Raw genomic sequence first — 11,900 nt, 5'->3', positions numbered from 1 at the left:
TGAGGAAAGTTGCCTCTACAGCACTTACCTATGTCACATCTGACAAGGCGCTCTCTCGCGTAATTTCTAGCACGTAAAACAGAACTTTGAAAATAGACAGTTTGGGTTGTTTTTTATGTTCAGAATGGTTTTTGACAGTTCACAGTATTGGTCTAGAAAACACCCAGTCATACAAAGTTGTTTGCAAAAGTTTACCCAAGTCAGACATTTGATTAGAAATTCAGAAAGTTTAATGTTGCTTTGAAAAATACTTCTGCACAACAGTATCTCTCTCATTACAAAAAGAAGAAATAACATCTGATAAGTCAGTGGTTTGTTGAAAGCATAGATATTTTTTGTTTCCTTGTCTTAGATCTTCCAAAAAATCTGCTTTGAGCTTGTTAAGTTCTTCTGCTAGAAGCTTCAAGTTATTTAGAGGCATTTGCTCATCTAAAACAAAAGATTTTCTCAGATTATTCCTGTAAGTCAGTCTGGGCTGCCTACTGCCATTTGATTACATCAGACAGGTCAGATTCTCCAATAAACAATTAGGATGCATTGTAATAACTTATGGACAAGACATAAAATTAATGTGACCTAGAAAAGTCATCTAAAACAAGAGCCACGACAGTTTAAGTAGTTACTCTGGTACATGCACAGAAAAAGACAAACCTGAAAGGATATGTATTTTTAAGATTTTATTTTTATATAATTTGAGTTTTTCCTACATGTATATATGTGCACCACCACTACAATGCCTATTGCTTACAAAGGCCAGAAAAGGGCATAAGATTTCTCATTACTGGAGTCACAGATGGTTGTGAGCCACCACTGTCAGTGCTGGGAACTGAACACAGATCTTCTTAAAGATTAGCAAGTGCTCTTAACTACTGATCCATCTCTCCAGCCCCCTAAAAGGGTGTTTTGGGTTTTTTGTTTGTTTGTTTGGTTGGTTGGTTGATTGCCTATTTTTTTGAGACAGGCTCTCACTGTGTAGCACTGGCTGGACTGCAGTGCACTATGTAGACCAAGCTGACCCTAAACTAACAGAGCTGGCATGCATCTGCCTCTCAAGTGCCAGGATTAAAGGCTTGCAGTACCACACTGTACTGTTTTTGAGCCAAGAAACCTATTCTACTATCTTTTTCTTTGAAAAATAAATGACAGTTTGGTTTTTTTTGAAGCTGATAAATAATACATTTGAACAGTTGTCCCAAGTAACTTTTCTATGATGATGGAAATGTGCTACCAGGCACTGCCATATGGGCAGTGTTACTGAGCATCTGAAATTAGCTTTATTGAGGTACAACTCACCATAAATATCAATTTAAAATGTAATGTTTTAGCTTGCACAGTGGCATACTCTTAATCCCAGCACTGAGGAGGCAGATGCAGGTATATCTGTGAGTTTAGGCCAGCCTGGTCTACAGAGAGTTTTTGATACCCTGTATCAAAAAAAAAAAAAAAAAAAAAAAAAGAGTAATGGATTTTAGAATACTCACATATGTGCAATCATCAATACAGTTAATTTAAAAACATTTTTCACAAATTAAAAGCAAAACAACCTGTATCCTCTGACAGTTTCCCTTCTTAACCCCCACTTCCTTATTCAGTTCTAACCCTTCTGTTGTGATTTCTGGTTCTGGATGTTCATTATGACCTCTTTGGATGTTCACAAGGTTCCCTTGTTCTATCCTGGTCAGTGTTATAGTCCTGTTATAGCTACACAACATTCCATTGTATGGGTAACCTCATTGTAGTTATCCATTTATCAGGTGGTGGGCAGTTGGGTTGTTTCTCTTTTGACTGTTATGAATAGTTCTGCTATAAACAGGCTTTGTATCAAATTTATGTTTTCATTTCTCTCAAGCCTATACCATGGAACAGAACAGCTTGGTCACGTGGTAAGGGCATTAGAAGAACTGCCTGGCAGTTTCCAAAGCAGCTGCATCATTTGTATTTTCACCATAGGATGTGAGGGTTTTGATTTGTCCACATCCTCAACAAGTCTTGGACCTTCTCATTGTAGCCATTCTAATGGCTGTGAAATGTGCTTTTGATCTGTATTTTGCTGTCCACTAAATTTTAAATATATCTTCATTTGAATATTGGTCATCTCTGCATCTCCCTTTGAAAAAAAGATGTCTATTTAGATATTTGTTCATTTTAAAATTGGGTTACCTGTGTGTTACTGAGTGGTAAAGAGTTATCTATATATTTATATTCATAAATTCAAGTTTCTCATGAAATAGTTGCAAGTGTTTTAACCCATATGTGTTCTTGATGGCAGAGAAATGGAATTTTTAGTTTTATTCAAGCACACATTTAGAAACTAATACCGACTCCTCTCCCCTCCAGAAAAGTCTCTATTTTCTCAGGGGCTGAGAATGGTGAGTGATTTGGGCATAAAACAGAACTAGAGGCAAGTGGCTGAGAAAAAACTAAAATGGTTTCTAATTTGTTCTAATTATGCGGCCATTTCTGTTCCAAACCTCTGTTAGAAGTTTTGGGTTGTAATTCACTAGTGAGTGGCAACAGGTATTCTAAAATGAGAAAATAAAACATTCCATTAAATATGAGGTTGTGTTTGTGAAGCTTGTTTCCACATGTGCCTGAGTTTATACACTCTTTCACACAGTTTGTGATGTAAACTCTGTGTATGCTCATGAACAAAGAGAATCTGAAAAATATGGACGGTTACACACTGCCCTTTATAGGGTCTCGAAGGGTTACGAAGGTAACAATACGGGCAGGGGGACATAACATCAGACTGGAATCAGAATTAACTTCATCCCAGGTCACCCCCAAATTTTAGCAGCTGTTCAGCCTTGGGAAACTTAGTGAATCTCCATTGTTTTCTCATTTATAAGATTATACCAACCTTACATGATTGTAAAGAGTCATCAAAGGAGTTCAATAAATTTTAACTATTTTCTTTTTAAAACAAATTTTAAAGATTGCAAGAGTTAATTATTCAAGACCTATTGAAAAAGCTATAATTACCACATATCTGAAACATTATTATTTTAAAATTCAAACTCATAATACAGTGACCTTGTTCTAACTCACACTTGTCTGACCCCTGACCCCAGAGTACCCTTAACCTCTAAGCCTCCTCTCCAGCACCCTAATTACTCTTAAAAGTAAATCTACCACTCTACTTCAGGGGACTGACATATATTCATATAATTAATTACCCTTTTGTCTGCCTTCTTTTTCCTATTGATTCCCTGGTATTTAAGAAAAAGTCTAGTGAAAAAAAAAATAGAGGCCACTCAATAAAAATGAACAAAATGGATAAATACCCAATTCTGGGGCACAGTAACTATGTAATCAAATAGCAGATGTTAAGCTGAAATGCTGATATAAACTCTGGTATCAAGGAAATGGCAGCAGGAGAGAGCACCCCGGTAGCTAAACAGCACAGAGCCAGTTGGCGTACCTTTGGCTTCCTTCATTGTCTGAGAGATGGTTCTTCGGAGTGTCTCATCAGCTTTATGGAGGATGTTAGTAGAACAAATAATTCTGTCTGTTTCCTGGTAATATAGACATTGTTACTGGGAACAGTTTATAAAATAAATGATCAAGATATAGACAGGCTCATTGTAAGGGACCAAAAGAAAAGCCACAATGGTTTTTCTGTTCATTTTCTCTCACAGAAGATCCAAATGAATCATGTCTGGTTGTAAAGTGGATATGCTGGTAACTGCAATAACTGGCTTTCTAGAATGAAAAACTTCCTCCAAGCATGTACTGTTTCTGTGCTTTGATGCTGTAAACATTTCCACGTTAAGTCACCAACATAAGTTTCCAGCATTTCTGAACATTTACCATAGCTTTGAGCAGCCAGCACAGGCCCTCAGCAGCTCACTGACTGGATGTCAGAAGCCAAAGGCCTGTTGTGGTGCCACTCTGCTAACAGACCGTCTTTCTCTTTTCTCTTGTTATCAGCTCAAAATGTCTCCCTGCAAAAAAGTTACTCCTCATTTGCACCAAGTCTAAGTGGAGTATTTACCTTTTGTTCCATATTGTCCTCAACACATTTTATGGGATTTTCCAAAGCAGTATACAATAAGTCAGTCACCTCCAGGCTACAGAGAAAGTGAGATGAAGTATAATCAATCTTTCTATAAAGCTTTTGCTTTTTAAAGAAAGAACCTGCATTAAGAATACTAGTATGAATGCAGAACAAAACTGTCATCCAAGGTCCTTACTGGAAGGGAATAAACTTAAGTGATTTGGAAGCCATCTTCCATCTGTAAAATACTAAGTGAAGCTCAAAACAAATTACAAGCCATTCCTACCTCATAAAAGGTTGATTTCCTAAGACTCTTTCACCAATAAGCAATCTCCTCTGTTATTACACACTGGCTATAAGCTTTTAAAACTCGATTTTAGTCCCTAAAGAAAGATGGTGTTTACTTCAGGCTTCTACTTATTTACTAGATAAGGATTAATAAATTTCCTCACCAGCTAACAGTCCCTAGAGAACTCAGGTAGACTTTACTCATCTAATAAATATATATTGAGCATTTCATATATAAACACTGTAAAGCTACATATGTGAAACTGCTAATCTGGGGGTATAACAAAGTGCCCAACCACTTTAATCTTGAAAATGGAATGGAATGAGACAGGTAAACCATTGAGAGCAAACATAATACTGGACAGTGGTAAATGGCTAAGTGAAGACAATAAAACGATTGTGCTGAGACTGGGTAACCAGATATCTATTATTCACTCCAATTAGATGGGTGAGCCAGGTAGTTGCCCTGTGGCTACTGCATATGTGTAAGTGACCTGACCAAGTTCATAAGACCTGGGGCAAAACTGCAGATTACAGTAAGGGCTGAAAGTGACTACAGACACATATCTTATGGCCCATATCTTATGGTGTCAAGGCTGCCAAGATCAACAGATACCATTCTTACAGTACCTCAGCTATTTATGCCAAAGATACGTAAGAGCTCCAAAAAGGATAGCAATCCATTGATGACATACACACATCTATCTATAATCCCAGGACTTGGGAGTCTGAAGCAGGATCATAAGTTCAGGCCCAGCCCTGGTTACATACTGAGACCCTATTTTGAAAAACTAAAAACCTCCTCAGTGGCTTATTTCATGAATTGTATAAACAATATAATCTGAGTGCTAGTTCTATTTTGTTTGGGGTATGTGAAATTTATAAACTATATAGAAACTACTGAGAAATCAATTTAAAGACATTTAAAGAATGAATTTAGCTTAAAAGCAGCATAACATAATATGGTGGCAATCATTTCTTGGCAGTAACCAACAGGTGTCTAATTGGACAGGAAGGAAATCATGCCTTGAAACCTGGGGCTAGTGAGACCAAGGACCTTAGAAGAGAACCTACTTCCACCACTTTAGTAAATTAGCATAATATTCCAACAGCATTGAAATACTTATCCTTATACCCACATGTAGGTGCAGCTTTCACCCCTCAAAGAAATTTCTCTTTGTAGCCAATTGAGACCATTACAAGTGGTCAAAATGCAGACACCAAGCAACCACAGGAAGCATGGCCTCAGTGGATACATCTGTAACACAATTCCTGTACTCAGGGTTTAAGTAACATCAAAGAAGAGGAAAGAGCTACTGGGCAGTGGTGGTGCACACCTTTAATCCCACCACTGGGGAGGCAGAGGCAGGCACTCTGTGAGTTGGAGGCCAGCCTGGTCTACAGAATGACTTACAGGACTGCCAAGAAACCCACTCTGGAAAAACAAAGACAAAAACAAACAAAAACACAAACATGCACAACTCTCTTTCCTTGCTGCTGCTCTGAAGGGACAGACAGAACTTTTCCTGTGACTTTCTCTCTCTCTCTCTCTCTCCCCCTCTTTCTTTTTTCCTTCCCCTTGCCTCCCCTTTCTAATAAAACTCACTTAAAAAAAAAAAAAAGAAACATGCACAATGTATCTTGAGATTTACACTGTTGAACAATACAGTTTGTAGCCATCTGAGGCTATATTAAATTAACTAGCAACTCAGGTATTCAGTTGAATTAGATACATTTAAGTGTTCAACAACACTCAAGGCTAGCCACTCCAATACTAGATAGAGCAGAGAACATTTCCATTATTCATGAAATTTCTAAGAGAAATCTGCTCCAGAATTCTCCAGACATATTGCCAATGGAAAAAAAAGACACCAGAGTCCTCGAGCTTCACGTACATGGGCAGGGTAACTACAGAGAGCTCTAGGACAAATCAAAACCCATCATTGGTTTTATTACAACTTAAAACTTTTGGGGAGTGCTAGGTTTCAAACTACGGCTTTGCACAAGCTACTTAGGTAATTGACCACTGAGCTGCACCTCTAGCTCGTAGATCTATACAAAGAGACACTTCACAGCCTGTTTAGGCAACTTTATCAAGAGTACCAAAAGACAGGGTCTCTTATAGACTGTCTGGTCAGCAAGTATCACCCCAACCCAGTGCTGGGATCATAGACTAAGCAGCTATGCCCAACTTTATGTGATTGCTGGGGATCTGAACTTATCTGCCCAGTTACCGCCCCAGTTTGAGATCATACAATTTGAATGGTTAAAAGCAGACGTTTTATAAAGAAATGTGGGTTCATATCTTAGCTGTTACAAGTTTGGTGACCCTCAATTTAGTTTGTTCCTCCCCACAGCTCCCCAAGGCCTGTGGGAGAATGGCCAGTCCCATTCAGTCAAGCCATGTTTTAGAGAGTGCCCACAGGAAAACACTAAGATGGCACGCAGAGTAGGATACCTGGCCTCCACAGGACATTCGGAACTCGGAATCACAAGGCTGTTGTGTTCCCAGGAGTTTTTCTCAGGGTTGGGCTTTTCTATCTTTCTCTCCATGAGGTGGATGGTCTCATTAGGCAGTGGCTGGGGTCTCTGGCCATTCCTCAGCAAACATGTTTCCAGGGGGCAATCTAAAAAGAGCTGGCAAAAGCCCAGGGAATCTGAAAACAGGTGTAAAATTTACCAAATTACCAGGTCTGTCTCTCCAGAAATGTGGAATAGATAAATACTAGCTCCAGATGAAGCAGGAAAACTCCATCTGCAATACAGAACACCCACTTTACAAATTCAATCCATATAAACCTAACCCAATTAAATGCTCACTAAAGGCACTGTGGTTTGATACATGTGAGTCAATGTTTCTATGTGTAAGAAAAAATGTTTTAATTACATTTCCGAGCCAGTTGGTAGACTTCATATCTCATACTTTGGTAATAAAAGTTGTCATCTAACACCAAAAACAAAGGTCTAGAAACAGCAGTTTTTGCCAAGAGGTGGCAAGGCTGGGCCTCAAGCACTGCAGAAAAGATCAGTTCCTGTTTTTTTAAGCAAGTTATAAAATCTTCCCACACGGTTTCAGTGCTGTTGGGTGGGGCAGACATCTGACCCCCACAAGTGATCGCCATGAGAAAACATTCCAGGTGCTTTAACAGTTCTTGTCGAAACATTTTCCATTGGGATGGCTACAAAACAAACAAACAAACAAAAAAAATAAAACAAGAATTGAAATTTATTTTAGCTTTGGCCAGCAGGCAGGTCATCTTGTTCTATTGCCATCCTATCCCCATTTAAAATCTCACAATACTGAACCATTTGAAGATCTCATACCATCCTGTCTTCATAGCTCCTGCACCCTCTGCCTAGAATATCCCCAATGCAGCCAGAGCTGTGTGAGGCCTTCTCAGACTCAATCATGTAGAAGGCGATCTAACTCCATTCTCTACACTGTCTCTGCTCTAGCAATGCTTACATCAGTTAGATATCCATGCCCACCTGCATATCTCTCCCTGCTAGACCACCCAGCCTCCAGCCGAGAGATTGACAGGTGTTCCAGGAATGCATTTTAAGTGAATGAATGAATGAATGAGTGAATACATGAGAATGAAAACCCTTTATCATATAGGAGAACAAAGGAGCCAAAAATCAATATCCTGCGGAAGTAAAATAACCTAAGCTATAACAATGTTGGTTTGTCCTTGGAGGGTCCTTTAGTCAAGATGCAAAGACCCCAGGCTAAGAACAACTGGACTATGAGATTGGGAAAGATGGCAGAAGCAGATAGGAGGAAGAAAATAAGGAACTTGCGAATAAAAGTAATCTTGTTTTGTGAGGGGTAGTGGGGAGCACTGTAGTGCTGGTCAAGGCAGGAGGAAGTACAAAAGGATAGACGATTAATCCTTCTCCTGCCTTGTCCACTGAGAAGAAACCAGTGCTACACCCTAAGCACAGTGACCAAGTGAGACCTGGAGGGGGAGAGTACTATTCACAGTAATAAGATGAAGGAAAAATAATCTGTATCAGTAATGTTTATCTTTATCCAAAGTGGTGAGTGTGCCACCATACAAGTAACTGCTAATTATAATAATACTGTTTCCTCCTCTCATTACCAAAACTGAAGCAGCAGACAAACGCTGATAGAGAAATCCAGATTATTTCACATACCAAATACATGTATTTTTGTATATATTTTATCTTTGTATATACTTACAGAATGGAGTCATCCTATTTGCTTTTAATTCGTGGCTGTCAACCAAGAAAGCATCACCTTTTCCAATACTAATTGCAGGCCAGACCCTTCATTTGTTAAGTTTTCCGTGAAGGGAACTAACAATCTTGTTGCGTATAATTTGTATTCTTTATGCTCTTGGGGAGTTCCAAAATGGTTCCACAAAAGCAGATTCTTTTTTTTTTTTTTTTTTTTTTTTTTTTTTAAATCTCTTCCTTTGTCTAGGGAGAAACTACCCAAGGGGCTGTTATCAGGAGGTATCTGACGTTCACCTTGTAAACTAAACTCAGTATTTCACTCTGCCATAGGACTTGGAGATGGCAATTGTAGTACCAGACACAATAAGACACAGGGTCAGAATGATCCTTGAGCCCTGGAGTTTGGGACCAACCCAGGCAACATTGCTAGGCTTTTTCTTAAAGCTCCATTGCATAGAAAATGTAATATATGTACTACCAAACTTGCATAAAAACCTCTACAAAGCATGGTTTTAAGTCCTGTATCTTACTATTCGGAGGCACAGGTCTATGTCTCCTTGAGCAGAGCTAACCAGCTCCCTTAGTCTCCAGCTCTGGACAGTCTTCCCCTCTCACAGAGGCACTGGTTAGTCAGGATCCAGGGCGGCTTGCCGCAACAACCTACAGCCACACTGCCTGTGCCGGGTCTGCACACCCGCCCGATCCCACCCTGTGCTGACCCGAGGCTGTGCGCCAGCGCCGTCAGGGAGCGCGGGGGGCAGCACATCGTCGTAGGAGAGGACGCCCACGGCCCAGCCCCGCTCCTGCCGCAGCCGGAGGGCCAACGCACGCGCGAAGGTAGTCTTTCCGGCCGCCGGCAAGCCGCAGAGGACGCACAGTCCCAGCTTCGGCCGCCCGTCAACGGCGACCTCCCCAGAGGCCGCCGCGGTCTTCATGCCTCTGTCTGCCGCGGCCTGCAGAAAGAAACCTTTGGCCCCGCTGCGCATGTGCAGCGCACCAGCACCATGCAGTGCCCCCTGGCGACACTGCCGAGGAACAAGCCAGGATATCGGTCCATATCGGTCCAGAGAAGATGCTTTGATCCAGGCTGCTAAGCGGGGTGCCTTCTGGACCGTGTATGTGAACGACTAGTGTCAGCTATCCCTGATGCCAGTAACCTAGGCCGGGAACGCATCGGCACTTCTTTCCATACATTCTGGACACTTTGTTGGGATTACTCCTGATAGAATCATCCTCCCTGCCCCACCTTCAAGCCATTAGGGCTTTGCATTTTGGTTTGGTTACGATGAGATTTCTCTGCCCAGGAAAATCTCAGAAGAGACTTGAAACTTCATAAGGAAGGCTTTGAAGGTAAAGAGAGTGACATCAAACAGCAGGAGGCGAAGGCAGGACAGCTCATTTTATGCTGTCCCTGGACTTGATGGGTGCAAGGATTGAGTGTTCGTTATTGAGTCCTGGTGCCGCCAGGAGGCAGCAAGTGAGAAGAAATGAGGACAGGACCCGCACATCCTTATCTCCCAACACAAGCAGGCAGAGAACATAGAGGAAATCAATAGATTATAAATAAATAAATAAACAAATAAATAAATAAATAAATAAATAAATAGGTAAGGAGCTGGGACACAAGCCTATATAATTCCAGCACTTGAAAGGAAGATGCAGGAGGAGCAAGAGTTCGAGGCCAGCCTGTGTTACATGAGACCTTGTCTCAAGCTCTTTATCTCTCCAAAAACAAAACAAAACAAAACAAAACCCAACCAACCAATAAAACAAACAAAAAACCCCACCAAGAACTACCAAACAAGGAAAATATTGTGTGTGTGGTATAAGAAATATTGAATTCAGAAATTATTTGAGCTGCTTCCCCATCTTTGCAGATTTTTATAGGGTACCAACAAAACATCATCTTGAGTCCTCCTTTCCACTCCATTTACATCCCATCATGCACAACTCCTATAGGTAATCAAGTGAGTTTGTGATCTGTGAGGGAAGGGGGGGAAAGAAGGGTTCTATGTGGTTCTAGCCAAGAGGGAAATTAATTTCCTGGGTAAAAGACAGGTATATTTATTTATTAAGATCTTAAGATCTCACTATGTAAAAATTAAGATGTTCTAAATGGTTGCATTGCCAAATAAAGAGGATCAAGAAAATTAAAAATTCCTCTTCTAAAATGTGCCTTTCAAATAAGTATTGAATTCTGAAGGCAGTTTTTTTTTTTTTTTTTTTTTTTTTTTTTTTGAGACAAAGTCTTGCTGTTGTCGTTTAGTCTCTAACTTGTGGGCTTAAGGGATCCTTCCACCTGTCTCCCAAGTAGCTAGGGGCAACAGGCATGCACCATCATGCCCCACTGAACAGATTTGAAATATTTTCCTGGAGGGCATAATGAGTTCTTATGTATCAATAAATTATAGCTATTTAAAAGTAGGTAATCAAAATCCTGATTTGTTTAACTTAATATTGGTTATTGGTACAAGGCTTCTAACTTTTTTTTTTTTTAAACAGGGTCTCATTATGCAGTTCTGGCTATAGTGGAACTCACTATGTAGACCAGGCTGACCTTGAACTCAGAGATCTGTCTGCCTCTGCCTCCTGAGAGGTGGGACTAAAGGCATGTGCCACTACTTCCAGCAACTAAAAATATTCTTAATTATTTCAAAAAAACAAAAAACAAAAAACAAAAAAGGAAATCTTTAGTAATTCCTTACATAGTAAGATTGAGGTCAGCTTTGAACCACAGCCACACACAGGCTTCAAAAAGGACCCCAATTGTTCAGCATTTTTTGCTTTGTTATGCTTCTGCGATAAAGCTGCTACCTCTCACCAACTTACCAATTCCACACACTAAAACTGTTCTTAACTTTACAAATACAAAACGATTCCTAATGACAGCAAGCATGCAGCTGGTAGGGGGAACAATATGGAAATTGTTAAGCCTGGGACTGCAAGGGAGTTATATAGTACTTCAAAGAGTGCAATGTAGCAGAGGAATCAATTCCATTCTATAACAGAGATTTAAGCTTGGTTATGAATGATAAAGCTTTTGTTTTGTTTTCAAAACTATTGGAAAGAAATAGTAATTCTAGGGCGAGGTAGGACCAAAGTTCACCAACCAGGCTTTCCATTGCTAAGGAGTAAAGGTGATGCCGGTTCAGTCAGCAGCATCAGTCGTTAGAAGGGATAGAGGGCAGAGCAGAGCATATGTTGTTGATGAGAATAGGCTCATGACCTTGGAAAAGGAACTCTCAGAATGGTCCAGATAAAGCTAGTGCCTCAACACAGGACAAGCAGATATGAAGAACATAAGAGTTTTAGAGGAAATGAAGAAATGGTGATTTATTGGCAGTGGGTCTTTATGACAGCTGTCTTTAGTTTTCTAATTCATCAGCGTTGTTTAAGGAAGTAAAAATCCACATGG

The 11,900-nt window shown here is 40.1% G+C and overlaps 1 protein-coding gene across 1 annotated transcript; it reads right to left on the bottom strand.

Annotated features, from left to right (window-relative positions):
- Nucleotides 1-207: 207 nt before the first annotated feature.
- On the bottom strand, nt 208-9,420 carry Pstk (phosphoseryl-tRNA kinase). The gene is made up of 6 exons (XM_051193177.1): nt 9,205-9,420; nt 7,173-7,464; nt 6,744-6,942; nt 3,995-4,070; nt 3,422-3,515; nt 208-429 (listed from the first exon to the last, which is right to left on the bottom strand). The coding sequence occupies exons 1-6, from the start codon at nt 9,418-9,420 to the stop codon at nt 230-232; spliced, it is 1,077 nt and encodes a 358-aa protein (XP_051049134.1). The 3' UTR covers nt 208-229.
- Nucleotides 9,421-11,900: the final 2,480 nt, after the last annotated feature.

This window comes from Phodopus roborovskii, unplaced genomic scaffold (assembly GCF_943737965.1).
Source record: "Phodopus roborovskii unplaced genomic scaffold, PHOROB, whole genome shotgun sequence".
Lineage (NCBI taxonomy): Eukaryota > Metazoa > Chordata > Mammalia > Rodentia > Cricetidae > Phodopus > Phodopus roborovskii.
The sequence above is the reverse complement of the archived record's forward strand: the minus strand, read 5'-3'. Positions and strand labels throughout refer to the sequence as shown.

Excerpts from the sequence above, each read along its gene's own strand:
- Pstk (XM_051193177.1), bottom strand. The coding sequence starts at position 9,420 with ATGAAGACCGCGGCGGCCTCTGGGGAGGTCGCCGTTGACGGGCGGCCG. Across the intron at positions 7,465-9,204 it reads GCGCTGGCGCACAGCCTCGG|CCATCCCAATGGAAAATGTT; the intron begins GTCAGCACAGGG and ends TTTGTTTTGTAG. Across the intron at positions 6,943-7,172 it reads CTACCAACTGGCTCGGAAAT|ATTCCCTGGGCTTTTGCCAG; the intron begins GTAATTAAAACA and ends ACCTGTTTTCAG.